The sequence below is a fragment of the Phytophthora cinnamomi genome, assembly GCF_018691715.1.
Source record: "Phytophthora cinnamomi strain GKB4 chromosome Unknown Contig53, whole genome shotgun sequence".
In the NCBI taxonomy this organism is placed as follows: Eukaryota; Oomycota; class Peronosporomycetes; order Peronosporales; family Peronosporaceae; genus Phytophthora; species Phytophthora cinnamomi.
The window spans coordinates 1,361,383-1,378,830 of NW_027150986.1; the positions used below are offsets into that span (position 1 = coordinate 1,361,383).

At 52.1% G+C, this 17,448-nt stretch overlaps 5 protein-coding genes across 5 annotated transcripts; 2 read left to right on the top strand and 3 right to left on the bottom strand.

Moving 5' to 3' along the window:
- Positions 1-37: 37 nt before the first annotated feature.
- IUM83_00361 (putative glutathione S-transferase) lies at positions 38-936 on the top strand (the record flags this gene model as incomplete). The annotated part of the gene is made up of 2 exons (XM_067924125.1): positions 38-764; positions 857-936. The coding sequence occupies 2 exons, from the start codon at positions 38-40 to the stop codon at positions 934-936; spliced, it is 807 nt and encodes a 268-aa protein (XP_067788889.1).
- Positions 937-2,016: 1,080 nt separating this feature from the next.
- Positions 2,017-2,448, bottom strand: IUM83_00362 (uncharacterized protein; the record flags this gene model as incomplete). Its single annotated transcript, XM_067924126.1, has 1 exon — positions 2,017-2,448. One exon carries the CDS (start codon positions 2,446-2,448, stop codon positions 2,017-2,019), a length of 432 nt encoding a protein of 143 aa, XP_067788425.1.
- Positions 2,449-6,736: 4,288 nt separating this feature from the next.
- IUM83_00363 (Small secreted protein) lies at positions 6,737-7,247 on the top strand (the record flags this gene model as incomplete). The annotated part of the gene is made up of 2 exons (XM_067924127.1): positions 6,737-7,059; positions 7,130-7,247. The coding sequence occupies 2 exons, from the start codon at positions 6,737-6,739 to the stop codon at positions 7,245-7,247; spliced, it is 441 nt and encodes a 146-aa protein (XP_067788424.1).
- Positions 7,248-9,210: 1,963 nt separating this feature from the next.
- Positions 9,211-9,840, bottom strand: IUM83_00364 (Glutathione S-transferase; the record flags this gene model as incomplete). Its single annotated transcript, XM_067924128.1, has 1 exon — positions 9,211-9,840. One exon carries the CDS (start codon positions 9,838-9,840, stop codon positions 9,211-9,213), a length of 630 nt encoding a protein of 209 aa, XP_067788427.1.
- Positions 9,841-11,103: 1,263 nt separating this feature from the next.
- Positions 11,104-16,532, bottom strand: IUM83_00365 (putative glutathione S-transferase; the record flags this gene model as incomplete). Its single annotated transcript, XM_067924129.1, has 2 exons — positions 11,104-12,103; positions 16,168-16,532. 2 exons carry the CDS (start codon positions 16,530-16,532, stop codon positions 11,104-11,106), a joined length of 1,365 nt encoding a protein of 454 aa, XP_067788595.1.
- Positions 16,533-17,448: the final 916 nt, after the last annotated feature.

Below are 17,448 nucleotides of genomic sequence, written 5' to 3' on the forward strand. Positions count from 1 at the left end.
ACCGCCCCACATTCCTCTGCCGCCCCCCAAGCACGAGATGAGCGCCTTCCCGTCCATCAAGCTCACGTACTTCGCCGCCGCCGGACGTGCCGAGGTGCCTCGCCTGCTGTTCTACATCGGCGGCGTGCCCTTCCAGGACATCCGCATCAACCACGACCAGTTCAAGGCCATGAAGGACTCGCTGCCTCTGGGCCAGGTGCCCATCCTCGAGGTGGACGGCGAGGTGTTCACGCAGTCGCACGCCATCGCACGCTACGCCGGCCGCCTGGGTGGCCTCTACCCGACCAGCGCGCCCTTCCTGGCGCTCAAGATCGACGAGGTGCTGCACGCCATCGGCGAGGTGGAGGAGAAGATGGGCCCGTCCTTTCACGAGGCCGACGCCGACAAGAAGAAGGCCATGCGCGAGGAGCTGGCCGCGGTCACGCTGCCGCGCTACGCTGCGCTCATCGAGGCGCGCCTCGAGAAGATGCAACAGATCCCGGCCTTCACCTCGGACGACGTTTTCGTGCACGAGGTGGTGCTCTACGGCTGGGTCAAGTCGATGCGCGCCGGCTACATCGACTACATCCCCACGGACGTGCTGAATGGCTACAAGCTGCTGAACGCGGCGCACGACAAGGTGGCCAACCACCCCAAGGTCAAGGAATGGTACACGCTGCAGCACAACGCCCCCAAGCTCAAGCTGGTGTACATGCCGCACCCTGGACGCGGAGAGCCCATCCGCCTTGCCTTCTACATCGGGGGCGTCGAGTTCGAGGACGAACGTATCACGCGCGAGGAGCTGGCAACCCGCAAGCCCTCGCTGCCCTTCAACCAGCTGCCGGTGTTGGAAGTGGACGGCGAGGTCATTGCCCAGTCCCTCGCCATCCTCCGCTACGCTGGAACACTGTCGGGACTGTACCCGGCCACCGACGCGGTGGCTGCCTACCGCGTTGACGAGCTGTTCGCCATCCTCGACGACATGTTCAACTTCCCGCTCTGGGGCGCGTCCCACCGCGAGAAGGACGCCGAGAAGCAGCTGGCCATGCGCGCCGAGCTGTCCACCGGCATGGTGGCCAAGACGCTGGGCTTCCTGGAGAACCGCGTCATCAAGAACAAGGGCCCCTACGCGGCTGGACCGAACCTCACTGTGGCGGACCTCGCTATCTACGGCTTGCTGCTCGGCTTCAAGAACGGCGTGCCAGGATTCGCGACCACCATCGCGGACTCGTACACGAACTTGCAGCGCGTCTTCAAGCTGGTCAAGGAGCACCCGAAGGTGGTGGAGTGGGACGCTGCGCACAACCAGTAAGCAGTCAACGTGGAGTGCTGTCGGGCACGTCGAAGCTGAATTGGCTTTAGCGGATCATGTACACTTTGACACCAGCGAGGCTTGACTTCACAATGTAGACAAAAGAGTAATAAAAAATAGTGCATACATGAAGCGTGAACGTTACTCAATACATGTAATGAAACTACCTCACATCGTTCTCGATATCCCGAGGATTTCCCTTTCGAAGTCTTGTTATTTCAGCAACGCCATCACCAGCGCTTCCGAGAGATCAAAGGCCCCGGTACTCCCTCTTAACGATGGTTGGTCGCAGTGACAATGTTGCCACTTGAGACCACAAGGCATTCAAGACGTGCGGGCTCGGCCTTGTACTCTCCTTGCGCTCGTCAAATTCTATGCCTCCTTTGAGCACTCGCACACACATTTTATGTCTACGCCCTTCCACTTTTATCGTGACAATTCCCTTGAGTTTTCGCTGACGCCTGAAAACCCGTGGATGTCGTACGAGGCCTGCTGGCCACGAAGAAAGCGATCAACTCGGTGGACGTGGAAAAGGAGAAGTTGAAACTTCGCTTGGACCAGAAGATCGCTGAGCTCCTGACCCCTGGGCACAAGCACGTGCTCGGGAGCTTCAATACGGTAGAAGGGCCACTGCAAGGCTTGAGATCACCGATATTCGCCTCCCCAGTGTCTTCCCTTCCCATTTCGCTCGGGTGACTTCGTGCGCGAACGATCTTTCGAGATTCTTACATGCACACTTCGGTATAATCCATTTCGATGACGTGGGGCTCTTCGTCTCGTGGTCGCTTCTTCCCCGTCGTGTTGGTGCTGGTTTCAGCCGCGTCGTTGCTGAGATTATTGTTGTCGATTTCAACTGTTATACTCTCGTTGACGAGCAGATTGTCTAGTCGTTCGAGTTCTGCCATGTACTTCGGGAGATCGATTCTCTCGGATCGGTGTGCACCGCCCGTCTTCACGATTCGAACACTCACGTCCTGTTCGTCGATGTAGGCTGCTATCTCCACCGGCGCGCGGATCTTATCGCGTAGCACCTTGACTCGATCCCAAGCATCGCTGGTGCTATCAAACCCGCGAATTAGGAGGCGTGTGTTTGTCCCCTCAAGGAAGCTGGTGATGGCACCAGCGTCGGGGAACTGCATGTCCAGCACTTCCCACATAAACGGTTTCTCGATGTGTTCAACTTTGTTCAGCAACCAGTGACGACGTCGCAAAAAGATAGGAACAATCGAGATACGTTGCGACGGTGTAGTTGATCGATCGACACATTTCGACAGGGCATCAACAATCGGACCAAGCTGATTCCCACTAAATGAATTGAAGAGCGCTGCCACGCTAATCAATACGTCTGGATTTGCACAAATCAAGGCATGTTTGAACAATAGCTGCAGCTCGGCCAAAGCTGCTAGTTTATCGGGGAACGTGCAAAAAAGCATACGGGCCTTCTCCACTGCAAACGCTGTCAGAGCTGCCTGCGCCGTTGGATCATCAGTGAGTTGATCAGCCAGTTCCAATGCAAGACCAATTCGTTCTTCAAACGATTCTGCACTGATGGCACAAGTAAAGAATGTAGAGGGAATGTCCCAGCCGATTTGTTTCACCAAATCCGCAATCGATGGGATGAGTTCACGCTTTTCCTTCAGCCGAGCAAAATTGTTTTGAAAGAACCGCTGAACAAGCGTTGCATCGGCACCACCTAGTATACTCTTGGCAAGATTTTGGCAAAGCTCCACTTGTGTTGATTGTTGTTTATTTCCTTGGTCAGCTTGACGAGTTGAAGTTTGTAGTTCAGAACTGGTCGATAGCGGCTGCGGGTTCGCCAGTGATACTTGGGCATCCCCACCACCGTCGTAAAACATAGGTATACCCTTAACAATTGCGAGTGGATTTTTCCTATCAGCCCACACCGGTCTTCCAATGATCGCAAAGCGTTTGTGCTCGCAGACTCCATGGGCGTCACTATTTCGCCACAATTGCCCAAATGTTTTGTTGCCGGGATTGAGAAAGCTAAGCCTTTTTGTCCATTGACTCGCGAGCACACCATTGTCTTCCATTCCACCACCGCTAATAGAATACCACGAAATACTTTCTTGAACTTGTCCTTCCTCACCGTATCCAAGTAACTTGTAACGAAGGCAAGCAACGTACAGTTTTAATTGGTACTGGTAAGAAAGGAAAGCGTTTGCTGCTGTCAATGATTCAAAACGTTCGCGATCTTCACCAGTGAATGCCATGGAGCCTGCTGACTCAATTTCAGAGTTTGTGCACGATGGCGACAGCATAAGCGCAACTATCGTTTCTTCTGAATTATTGACGGCGTCGCGTTTTCTGCAACTAGTCAACTCACCAACTGCCTTTACGAGCCGATTCCGAAACGAGCTAGTAGCTCTTGTCCTTTCCACATACTGCGAATTAAAGTGCATACACAGCGAGTACAGCATGACTAACCGATACCCACTCTCCACTTTTTTCACAGTCCGATAGGAACCAGCTGCATGCACCAGATAATGTGGAGCAAAGGCCGCGATGCCTTTCTTCTTTCCCAGCGCATAGCACGTTTCATTTCCGGTTCCTTCCTCGTGAATCACAACTTCACCTCCAGAGAAATACGACGGAAGCTGTATGGCGAGACTCGCGACGCATCTACGAGTCGGGTTCGACACCTGTTGTTTCTCAAGCTGGCCTCCTTCTGCATACAGCAGCACCATCGTCTGCACAGCAACGAGCTCGACACTGTTGAACCCCAATCTCTCAGCGCTGAACTGGCACAGCGTCTTGATCCCTCTGTCCCACTCCGGGTTCTTCATCTCCAGATCGTCAGCAATGCACATCCACACTTTGTCGCGAAGTTTAGTGCCTCGGTTTTCAATCGCCACAGCGTTCTCTCGACGCAACGGGAGTGCGATATCTCCGACACCTTTAATATATAAGCCAGGGAGAGTCGGTAGCATTGTAGCTGCGCCGCCGAACGAGTATTCGCTGTCATCTTGCGGCACTCGACTCAGAAGTTTACTAAGGGATTGACAGATCGGATCCTTGGGGACCAGCGTGTCGTCCGGCGCCCCGATAGAGTGGAAGGGCCAGTAAATTAACTCCAGCTCGTCTTCGGTCTCCGTTTCGCTGGAATCCAAGTGCTCGTTGCCTGCGTTTGGCTCCCCCGCTGGGCTGGAGGCGGTACCGCAGCTTGACTCCATGTCGCCACCTGAATTTTATTCAGTGGATAATGAGAGAAAAACTTGCTATCGCGGCCAATCAGCATGCACCAAAATTGTCTGCGCGCGTCACAGATTTCCCTGATACTGTACATGACATGTAATACATGACACATTGTGTCGGTGTAATTGAAATGGTTTTATAAACTAAATACAGCAATGCAAAGCTAAATAGGCAGAAAACGCAGCGTTGCTATCGCTATCGATGACGATGATCTCGGGCTGGTGGTCTCGTGGTCATTTATAACTCAAAGTGTTGGTGGTGTTGGTGTTTTCATCGCTTTTGCCGTCGAGCACGTGCAACAGCTTGTCAAGAGCTTGAACTTCGGCTCGGTCGGTTCTTGTTTTCGAGCTTCCTGGCTTCGCTAGCAGAACGTAGAAACCTCCTTCTTCGCGACTTCCTCTCGAGTCACAGCGCTGCCCCCCCCGCCTTCACATTTGACTGCAACTGCCTCCTTTCCTAGTCTCTTTATAGTCTCAGCTAGTTGCTCCGGTATTCGATCAATAAACTCTTTCCCAGTAAATTGTGGCGACCCAGGCGGCAAACACAATGCGTGTACCACGGTCAATCGATAGCTTTCTCCACACTCCGGTACGCGCCCGCGGTGTACACGGCATAGTGTGGTACAAAAGGCGCTGTCCCATCATCTTCGTCCAAGGTGAGCCGAAATTGGTCGCCAGCCCTTCCTACTCAATCACCAAATAGCCCCTGGAGTAAAATGGTGGCAATTGTACATCCAAAGCCGCCACGCTGCAACCAGTGCGATCCACCGCCTGCTGCTTCTGCAGTTCTCCTCCTTCTTCATACAGCATCGTCAACACTGGCGTCAGCGTAACACCATTGAACCCTACCCTCTCACTGCACAAGGTGCACAGCTTTTGGATGCCTCCACTCTGGGTTGTTTCCACTTGACTAGGGCTCAGCATCCAGTTTGTCCTTCACTCCTCGAGCTTGACTTTCAAGTTGCTCAGTATTCCCCTTCCGCAACGGAAGCGAAATAGTTCCGATGTCCTTGATACTGAGACCAGGCAAGTTAGGTAGCATCGCGGCGGGGGCACCTCGTCATCAGCATAGTATTATAGCTGTCGCAGTATTGCTCGAGGTCGCTCTTGTCGCAGCTGTCACTGGCGAAGCTGTCGGAGACGTAGGCCATGACTGTAGCGGGGCGACTTGGAGCGCTTTTTCAAACTGGCCAATCAGAGGCAGGGTTGGTGTGTCATTACGGAAGGTAAATTGATCGCCTGGAACAACAATGTAAGTCAGCGAAAGTGTAGTTGGCTACGCTTAGAGAGGACGACACAAAAACATTGGTATGCAACTTTACGTTGCTCGATTCCCAAGTCTCAATATTGTCTTTGTTGAATGAAGTTCTTCATGAAAATTTATCGTTTGTTAGCTGTATCCGGATAAAACTGACCCAAACAAATGCGTGGAGGTCTCCACGAATATGGATACGTGCGGGTTGTAGCAGAACCCAAACGCCGGGTGCTTTCAACAAGTGTAATGCAGACCAGGACACACCGGAAAGGAAATACGTGTATCCGAAGTTACGGAGAAGTCGATGGCGTTCGTGCAATTGCGTCATGCCGAAGACTGCCATAAAGGTTTTAACGAGTAACTTACATGATTGGATAGAGCTATGGGTCATTGACGACGTGTGAGCCGCACGGTGGGAGGACTTCCAGTGATGGCGCTGCCCAGAAGGCTACAATTAGTGACGCGCTTCCAAAAGCTCCTGCAGATAGGATAGCTATCGCATTTTAGCCTTGCATGTGTTATAACCTGAATTTCCATTTCGGGGCACGACACCGGTACGTCAACGCTCACCTTTTGGACTTGAGCAGTGAGTACACCCATCTGGCATGCATGTACGTGCAGCACGTAATAGAGGGTTATGACATGTGCTGATTCGTAGAGGCAGGACCACCCGACTAGACGAACGCTACTGCAGGTAAAGATGCTAGATGATAAGATAAACTCGCACACACCTGTATAACTGGCACAGTTCGTGCTAGTTTGGTCACATCGAAGCCCACAAAGTAAAGATCGGTTATGATGTCGGGTGGTCATGGAAATCAACCTCCACTAAAAGCGATGTCCGCAGATGGAGCGTTCGTCGTCAAGGTGCTCTGCCACCTTATAGAAGCACTAGACCAAACACCAACTGTAGTCAGCTCACTTAACATTTTTCCGCCTACAGCAGAAGTACTCCAAAGCAACACCCCAACAGTGAAGATGCGCTTCTCGTTCGTCCTTGCCCTCCTCGCCGTCCCCGCTCTCGTGTCTGCGACCCTGGACCCGGCCACCTCCAACACGAAGGGCAAGTGTCCGAGCGTCTACAACTGCAGCGCGACCAAGGTCTCCACTGCCATCCAGGCGGCTGAGTGCTCGCACAACACTCGTACCTCCGAGACCCAGACCTTTGCCGTGTTCGTGACGGACCACCAATACGATGGCAACAACGGCTACCCGTACGGCACCTGTTCTGCCTACACTTGCGACCCGCCCACGGCCGATCAAATGACTGCCAACGACGACTGCTGGACGTTCTTCTGGAGGTACGCGCTAACAAGACCCTGAATCATTTGTGAAAACATGACGCTAACTATTTGCTGGTAAAACAAACAGTGGTAATGGTACCGACAGCGGCGTCGGAACGGGCTGCATTAAGGACCCCACCACGGGCGACTGCGGCTGCGAGAACTCGGACGGCCAGTTCATCGCTGACAGCAGCAGCTGTGTGTAAGTTGTCCCAAGTTGACCGAGCGAGATTAGAGTCAACGGTCACATTTCGTTGTAGTGCGTCAGTTGAAAGTGTTGTAGCTGAGGCAAAAAGTCAAGGTCGAAAGGGGCTGAGAGCACCAGCCTGCCTTAGTCGCCGAAGTTTCATAAATGTTTTATCAGTATTGCAGTTGTGTCGCCTGTTGATCCCAGCTATTAGCTGCTTACCATAGCACTGAATATCAAAATGCTTGAACTCGCAATTCACGAAGCAATCGAAATTGTTTTTCGATAATGCATGTCTAATGCAACCAGCCATAGCTACTTCCCCGTGTGTGTTGTCACACGCTAGCCGATGATGATAGTTTTAGGTGCTTTTTCGCGCGAACGCTTCTGACCTCTAAGGCTCGAGTTGCCGTGGTCATTGTTTTCGTTGCTCGCGTTGACACTCATCTGCTGTACATCTTAGTGAGTTCCATCCTGTAGCTCTCTTTTATGCTGTCGTTCTTCGTCAGTTGCACGTTCATGTATGATTCAGCTATCAAGGGACCGCTAGGCATATCTGCAAGGAAGCGGGGAGCTCCCCGTAGCGCTCACGGTCGATGCTTGATAGGGATTTGATCCCGGCACTTAAAATCTCCTCGGTCTTACGCCGTGTAGAAAACCACTTTTGGGTGTGTCGACACTTTTTGGTGCACGCGAAGAAGTTTCTCGAAAGGCTCCACGACAGACACGGGGACGCCAGCAATGCGACCACTTTTGAATGTCCACAAGAGCGAATAGATCGAGAGGTCTGCAACCGTAAACCGTGTTCCTACTGCGTGAGGGCCATTCCACATCGCTACACGCTTCTCGAGAAAGCTGAGTGTCTTCGGAAGTGTCTCGTTTGCTAGAATTGTGCGCAACTTCATCTGCTCCACGGTGTCTTTCTCGTAATACGAAGCATTCCAAATGTATGAATTGTAAAACTCGTCGATGAGCGAAAAGATCTCATCAATTCTGAAGGACGATTTGAAGTCATTTGGGCAGTACAGTCCTCCAAGAGTGCCAGCGTATCGCAAAATCGCCAACGCCTGGGAGATGGCTTCTCCATCGACATCGAGCACCGGTAGCTGGTTGAAGGGCAGCGACAAGCGTCTATGTTCCAATTCGTCTGCACCGATTCGCTCATCTTCGAAAGGGATTCCACCGATGAACAGAGCCAAACGAATCGGTTCAGCCCTCCCAGGAAACGGGAAATATGTCAGCTTCAACTTCGGTATGCTGCTGCAATCCTGCTTCAGTTGCTTGATTTTTGGATGGTTCTCCACCTTCGACTCGACTTCATAAATGCGTTTGTGCTGATCGATCTCATCACCGAGTTTAAGTTCTTGCAGGTCTTTCACCCAACAATACAGCGCAATTTCGTGAACCAACACGTCGTGACTACCAGAAGCAGGCAGTAAACCCTCCAGTCGTGCTTCAATCAGCGAAGCGTAGCGTGGAACAACAACAGTCTCAAGTTCTCTCTGATTGAGGTCGCTGTGGTTTTCAGCGGCATACTTCATCTTGCCCTTGACCTCACTCAGAGCGTGAAGGATCTCGTCGACTCGGAGCGCCAAAGCGGGGGAAGTGACTGGATAGCAGCCACCCAGCCGGCCAGCACAGCGAAGCATGGCCTCTGGCTGCGTCAATGACTCCCCATCAACAACCAGTTCGGGGTCTTGGCCTTGCACATGCTTGTCTTCGAAGTCTAGGCCGCCAACGCAGAGGGCGACGCGTACGGCATTTATCCCCTCGGGCGCGATGAGACGGATGGTTCTGGTGTCACGCATCTCGAACAACGGAAAATGTGGGAACAAATCATTCAAAGTTATCCAGGTCGTCTGCTAAGTATCGTAGGCGACAATCTTACTTGCTGTAAATGGCGATGCCACCTGCTAATATTTCCACTTACAATGCATGCCGTAGGCTCTTTTATCTACGTCAATTTCTCTTCTCAGCTTGACTTACAAGTGAGCTGCATTCCATTCAACGACCTTCGGGTGTGCTTTCACCTGATCGAATACACGCTGCAAGTTCTGGCACGGATCCGCGATGGTAACCGGAAAGCCAGGTCTACCGGCTTTGAGAACGAGCACGAGCGCGTAAATGGCGAGGTCTGCCACGGTCAAGTGCGCTCCGGTGGCGTAGGGTCTCTTGAACCGTGCGACGAGATTCTCCAGAACCTCCAGCGTCTTGGGAATGGCATCCTGCGCCAAGCGCACACGCAATCGAAGTAGCGTGGCTGGGTCTTGCTCAGCCACTAGCATGCGCCAATCCGGGCAGTTGTACATCTTGTCCGTGAGAGCGAACATTTCATCCACCCGAGAAGCCACGCGGATGTCTGTCGTAGCATAGAGCCCAGCGAGAATGCCTGCGTAGCGGAGAATCGCGAACGACTGAGCGATAGCGTTCCCGTCGACTTCCAACACCGGTACTTGATTGAACGGTAGAACCGCTTTCATCTTCCCAACTTCTTCCGGGGAGACCGTCATGTCTTCGAAGTCGACGTTGGCGATGAAGAGCGCGAGGCGAATAGCCTCGGCACGATCGGGTAGCGGGAAGTAAACGAGCTTGAGCTTTGGCGTGTTCTGCATCAAATCGTGCTGTTCATCGTGACAGGAAACCTTCTGCCTCTGAGGATTGGCTTCGAGATGCTTCACAACCTTGTCAAATGTAGCATTGAGGAGCTTGTATCCGTCCAGAATTGTCCTTGGTCAACGACCCACGCCCGCACGAATCGATTGTATCCAAGCGTAGAGGGACAACTCATGGACGAAAATTTTGTCGGAATAGAAGTTCAGTTGTTGTTGCATCTGCTCGAGACGAACTTCCAGGAGACCAGCATAGCGAGGCAAAACGTTGTTTGCGGGCTCGGCGAATGGAGCCGCCTTCTCGTTCAGCTCGTCGAGGGCGTGGAGCACCTCATCTATCTTGAGCGCCGTGATAGGGTCATTGTCAGGGTATGATCCCCCCAAACGCCCAGCGAAGCGAAGCATGGCGGAATGCTGCGTCACCTTTTCTCCATCTGCCTCCAGCATAGGGAGTAGTGCGCTTAACGGAAATGAACTTTGCATGCGGTTGAACTGGTCTTGTGTGGTGCGATGATCTTCAAACGGTATGCCGCCGATGTAGAAGGCCGGTCGGACAACTTCAGTGGCATAGCTATACCAAGATGTGTGGTCCGCGAGCGCGAAGAGCTTGATCGGAGGAGCAGAAGGCATTTTGTACTTGAACAGCTTCTAGGTTTCTCAACAGGGAAAATTGAAAAGTGAGCATTGCGAGCTAGAAGTCCCAACTTCCCCTTTATCCGACCATTGATTACGTTTGCACTTGATGACTTGTGGTCGGGTTGCAACGGAGCGAAGGACTCAGCACCCTAGATTTCGAGCAGCAGTAGCACACCAACTTTGGGGGAACCAAATTGGTAAACTAGTTTAGAGACTGCTCGCTTACTGGTACCCTACGGGGTTGTTCTATGGGAAATCCAGATTCGATGTTTCTTCTCATACATGTATCACCCCACTCACTCACGCAGCGGACGTTTTTCATTGGGGGAGACCACGTCGAAAAGAGGATCCAGTACGGCGACAGACTTCCCGTTGAGATGCTCTATTCGGAAAGACGAATAGAAAAGAAGGTATTACTAGAAATACTAGAACGACAACTTACCAGTGTTGTTTTCATTGTTTTTATTTCCATCAACCAGGTAGATATTATCAGATGAAATCTTAGCATTGACACGGAGATGAAACACTATAATTGCTACCCAATGTTGAATTCAGTTGTGCCTGCTGGCATGCTCCGCAGGAAACTTTCGTAAGCCGCCATGGTTCGGCACTACAAACCCCATCGCCAGGTTACGCGTGGGCCGAGTTCCACTCGACGACTTTCGGATGCGCCTTCACCTGTTCGTACACACGCTGCAGGTTATCGTACGGATCCGCAATAGTAACGGGAATCCCTGGTCTATCGGCTTTCAGAAGCAGCAGCACTGCGTAAATCGCCAAATCTGCCACCGTCATGGCCTTCCCTGTAGCGCAGGGACCCTTAAAGGCAGCTACGCGCTTCTCCAAGAAGTCCAGTGTCTTGGGGATAATGCCCATGGACAATCCCTCGCGCATCTTCTTGAGCTTGTCCGGGTCACGCTCGCTGACTGTCTCACGCCAGGCCGGATTGTTGAACATTTCGTCGATCAGCACAAAGATTTCGTCAACTCGGGAAGCCGCAAGCATGTCGGTAGTCGGGTAGAGGCCCGTGATGCTTCCTGCGTAGCGTAGGATAGCCAGCGACTGCGAGATGGCATCACCATCAACCTCCAGAACTGGAAGTTGGTTGAACGGCAGCCCCGACTTCACCTTGGCGAACTCATCGAAGGACAGTCGCTTGTCTTCAAAGTCCAGTCCACCAATGAACAACGCAAGCCGGATGGGTTCGGCGCGGCCTTGAACTGGGAAGTACGTGAGCTTAAGCTTCGGCGTGTCATGCGGCAGACTGTACCATTCCGTGACCTTGGGGTGGTTGGCGATCTTGTCGAACACAGCATTGTGAAGCTTATAGTCGTCGAAAAGCGTTGTTGGGATGTGGTCAATCATACCTTGCTTGAGAGCCTTCATCCACGTGAAAATCGCGATTTCGTGCACGAACACGGCATCGGACTGGAAAGTAGGCAGTTGTTGCAACTTTTCCAGCCGAGTCTCCACCAAAGCGGCGTAGCGCGGCAACGTGACCGTAGCAAGCTCCACGCGCATCGCCTTCTTCTTCTCGGCATCTTGTTCTTGAAACGAAGGGACCATCTGGTCTCCCATCTCGCACAATGCGTGGAGCAGCTCATCGACCTTCAGTGCCGCGAAGGGAGAACTGGTTGGATAGAGTCCGCCGAGACGACCGGCGTAGCGGAGGATCGCGTAGGTTTGCGTCATGACTTCACCATCGACCTCCAGGACTGGAAGTTGGCCCAGTGGGAGCGAGGGCTTCATGGCGGCGAACTGCTCGCGACTCAACCGCTTGTCTGCGAACGGGACACCTCCGACGTAGAAGGCCAAACGAGCGGCCTCGGCGCGGCCAGCGAAGCCAAAGTAGCTCAGTCGTAGTGCTGGGAACGCAGGCATGGTTGGTGAGGCTTGGGTGGAACGGCGGAAAAGCAGGAATGAGCGAGTCTAGCAGAGTGAGAGAGCAGCGCAGCAATGAATGCAATGTTGACGCAAAGATTTCAGTGTGTTTCTTGGAAGCACTTCAACGGTTGCACGAATGAAGGTCATTGATTACTGAAACACCGGAACGTTTGAATCGTAGTTTCCGCTGATTCACGGCCACTCGATCAGGTCCAGTGGAACTATGTATACGCGATCGTGGTGAAAACTCCATGTTTACCAAAAATTGGATTGGTTCATCCTTCTAAGTCCTGCCTCGTTGCTCCTTTCATGTGAAGCACTGCTTGCGCTGCGCAAGTCACTCTGTGTGAGGAACTCCTACGGTGGAGTTGACACTGTTAGCAGCTTGCGGGTAGGCTCTCAATAGACGTCCCAGCTCGTCCTTCATAGTGTCAATACTCCTTTTCAACCATTCAAACCACTCCCGCGTCTTGGCAATGTCGACTGTCAACCAAACTCATGTTGGAGCAGCCACTGTGCTTCGAAGTACGTATTATTAAATACTACATCTCATGCTGACGGTGATAGAGAATCACGTGCAACGTCCACTGCTCCAGACTCTTGTACTAGACCCTCAGCCACCGCTTCTTTATTTCTTGATGTCCACCGCTTGATAAATCCGTCAGAGGTCGTTTCAAACCATTAGCGTCAGTATCGCCAGTAGTTATGGCGCGCTTCAAGTACATGAATCTTGTCTCGACCAATCAGATGATTGCGCGCGTCGCATATTTTCTGACGAAATGACTCATCAAAGACAACACCTTGCGCTTTGTAGTTGCAAGTGCAACAATTGCTGTAGTGCAACGAACTTGAAGCTGAATCGCGATGTCGAGGCGCAGCAGCACGGACGGCGAGATCAGAACACACAGCAACGCAGAGGGTGGCGAGAAGGAGGAGGAGGAATTCCTGTGGCTTTTCCGAGCTTTTGGAAGACCCAGTGAAGTCCTCGTGCAAGGCGTTGCTTCGTTACCGCAACAATGGGTGCTGTGCATACATTCACTAACTCCAAGTTCGCCACCTCCTAGGCAAGCTTTTTTGCTCGTTTTAAATGTAAGCCTGTACTGATTTACTACAAATCTGTGACGCGCGTGATTTTATTCTAACAGCATTCGCACTCATGAAAATGAATCCTGGCCCAAGCCAAGCACCTCGCGACAGCCAAGTTGTTCATGAACGGGATCGTGACCACGAAATTCTAGGAGTCGGTGGTGACGGATCTGTGCACACGGACGTTTCTCCGTCTGGTTCGAAGCATTCGTGGGAGATCCCAGAGGCCAAAGTAGACGCCTTCCCACGGACCGTGAAAAGGTCGAGAGGTTGAAGCAAACCTTTGCTCTCTACTTCGGTGAGGTCCATGGTAAGCCTAGCCAGGTCACCTTGGCGTTCTTATAGGTTGTGCCCTCTAAGTTGACATGGTACATTCATCAACGTAGGTCGTCAAGGTTACTGTCTTCATTGCGGTAACACGTTAAAAAATGGACGGACAACTCGCTATTAAAATCGTAGGCTTCTACGCTTGGGCGCAGTTTACCTAATAGAGAATGCTATCGAGCAGCAGCTTCAAGTCCAGTACGAACGTGCAGTGAAGTATGAAGGGGAAAAATTACCGTTAGGTAGATGCTTGAACGCGTCCAAGCAAAGGTTAATGTTGTTGCTGTTGCTCATTCGTAAACGCCAGACTCTTCTTCTCGATGACGCTTATGCCCAGGCGTGACGGCGCTCCTGCTGCTGCTAGTGTTAGTAGTGTTCAAGTTTTCATCATCGGGCAACAAATTCTTCACGAGTTGGTCAAGCCGCTCAATTTCAGCTTCGTAAGTTGGAACTTGCTTGCGTCGCTCATCGAATTCTCCGCCAGCTTTGATCACTTGCACAAACGCATCCCGTCCCCGCCCGCTAGCCACAAACTGGAGTGATCCCAGTATTTTTTGGCGAAGTAAATCAACTCGAGTCCGAGCTTCAGCGATACATGAGAAACCGCGAATCTCGTAAGTGGCATCTGTGCCTCGAAGAAACTGCTCGATTGCAGAACCATCAGGGAAATCCCTGACAGGGATGCTCCACATAAAGGGATTCTTCGAGTCTTCAATTTTTTTGGCAAGCCACTGGCGGCGTCTGCTTGCGACAGACGCCAGGGCAACGAAATGCTCCGGTAAACTCGAGTCGTCCATGCCCGCCAAAAACGCATCAATCACTGGACGAAGAAACTTGCCATTCAGGTTTTGGAGTAGAGCTACCAAAAGCGATAGTATTTGCGTGTTTGCGCACGCCATCACTTGTTTCAAAAGTTTGACGATCGTACCCGAAGATGCAAACGCCTCCGGGCGAGTCGAACACCACGACTTAGCCTTCCCAATTGCAAACACTACGAGATCACTCTGTGCCGGAGCGATATCACTCAACATATCTGCCAGTCCCAGCGCCAGATTCAATCGAGTCTCGTGCGATTTCACATCGATAACGCCTCGTATCGACGTTTTGAGCCTCTCCCAACCGAATTGTTGTGCAAGCTTTTGTAGCCACGGGATGAATAAGCTCCGCTCCTTCTCTTTCAGATGGACAACGTACTTGTGGAACAATGCCACAGCCAGCGTCACATCTCCCACGGCAATGATAGCCTCACCAAGTTTTTGACAAAATGGCAAAAGCGAGACTTGTCCTTTGCACTGTTCAACCTTCCGGAAAGTTTGGGTGAAACGAGAGTATCCACAGTATCCGGAACGACCCCCATCCTCGGGTTCCAATAGTTTGCGTAGCGTTGTTACGCTAATGAGTCGGTGCGAAAGAATGACGGGAACAGAAGGCAATTCACCAAACAGCGTCACTGCGTTCCCAATGTCGGTTGAAGCGGGCCAGCCGACAAGAGCAAATCGGGCTGGTCTCATGTAGGCATCCCGGCCGTCACTCGCCCACAGTTCACTAAGCGTCTCATTGCCAGGATTCAAGAAATGGAAGGCGCTTGTCCATTCCACACCATGCGGACAATCACGGTCAATTTTCGCACCGCTAGTGAAAAACCAGGATTCACCCTGGACCACCCTCTTCTGCTCCAATGCGTCATCAGCATGGATCTCATACCATATACGAGCAAAATAAAACACCAGCCGCTTCCCCGGCGGAAGAAGCGCATTTGCCTCTATCAATATTTGCAGTCGGTCCCGGTCCACGCCCGAAAGCGAATCAGTTCCTGCAGCCTCAATGTCTGTCTGTTTGCACTCCTTCGAGAGCACGAGTGCAAGTATCACGCTCTCCTGTTCGTCAGCTGGTTCATCTTTCCCAGTATCCATCTCACCACTCAGCTCAGCGTCATCAGGGCCCCCCTTCAGCTTCTTCAACGCTTCGGCAAGTTGCGTCCGAACAAAACTCCGATCTTGGCGACAGTCGACAAGATCCATCCCCAACGGTAAACACAGCGAGTAGACCAACACCACGCAGTAACCACTCGTCACTTCCTCCACCGCGCACGAAGCTCCAGCACGAAACACCAGAAAATGGGGCTTAAACGCCGCAGTTCCGTCCACTTTGCCCAAATCGTAGCGGAACTCCTTCCTCGTCCCCTCGTCGTGCACCACCCAGTCCCCTCCAGCACACTCGGACGGCAACTGCACCACCAGAGTCGCCACGGAGCGCCCGTTGTCCGCGTCTTGCACGATGTTAATCCGACCTCCAGCCTCCACCACCATCAACTTGGACAGCTCCGGCTGCAGCACCACTTCATCGAACCCCAGTTTCCTAGAGCTGAGCTCAAGCAGCGACTGGAACCCGACAGTCCACGCCGGGTTCTTGATGCTCAGTAGACCGGGAGATACCGTCCACACTTTCTTGGGCTCCTCGTAGCCGCGTTGCACAATTTTGTCGGCGACTTCCTTGCCCAAGGGGAGAGGCACCGTACCGCCGCCTTCAAGAGCGAGTCCCGGCACGTCCGGGAGAGTGGAGGCTGCCTCTCCAAAGGAATACTGGCCCAGCGTGTGCGCTCTACCGAGCAGGTCGCTGATCTCCTGGCAGGTTTTGTCCCGTGGAACGAGAACGTCGTCCGGTCGGCCGATGGAGTAGAACGGCCACAAGTCCTCCGCCTGCTGCTCGTAGCTGGAGTCTGCGTCGCTGTCGCTCAAGGTGTGCGGGAGGCTCGCGTAGTCCATGGCGGCACCTATCGGCTTGGTGGCGGATTGGAGAATGAGGCCAGCAACTTCAACTTCGCCGAATTTTTGCGCGCGTCGCATAATTTTTACGACGTCGTAGTGATTCACTAGAAACACTGAAATAGGAAAAAAAAAAAAAATGTGGTAGCGTTCACTTAACTCGTGAAAAAAATCCTTATGTACGAGAAAGTAGGCAAGCCGGTAGAGGGTCTGAAGTTCTCATTGTGTGCTTCGTCATATACTACTGTTGGCAAGCATGGACGTCTGAAGAAATATACAGAAATAAATAGACCTAAAGATTTTTGTTGTTGTAGAACGCCAAGTAAAGCGAGTACTTGTAACTCGCTCTGTGGATATCACGTGAGAGGTGCTTTGGAATTATTTGTTGGTGGAAGTTTACTTCAAAGCGTCCACCTGTGAGACTTGCACTTCACGAATTGTCATCAAGGACAAAACATAAGGCCTGCTAGAAAGCCGCTATGTCCATTTTCTCCATAATATCGTCGAGCTTCTCTAATTGAACACCCTGTCATTTCGTGTGATGAGATTAACAACCTTCTCGACCACTATTTACCGCTTTTCACCGTCCAGGGTGTCGCCCTCGGCATCAGTTGTCGTATGGGACCTCAGTGGTCGGTTGCCTTTCGCATTGTTCTGCATCGAGTTAGCGTCGCGTAAGAGATCTGGGGCAGCGTCGACGCTGGACAGCCAATGGTGCATTTAATAGGACAAATTTACGACGAAATACGGTCAACGACCACTGCTATGTGTGATGTGAGAGTGGTAGGCTCTTCACCCCACTATTTACAGTGACGAGTTCAGCCCCACCACATCTGTATCTACCCACAAAAATTCTACTCATATAACACCTTCAATGAGGCTGACCATGAAATAAACCCGTTGGTCTGCCTACTGT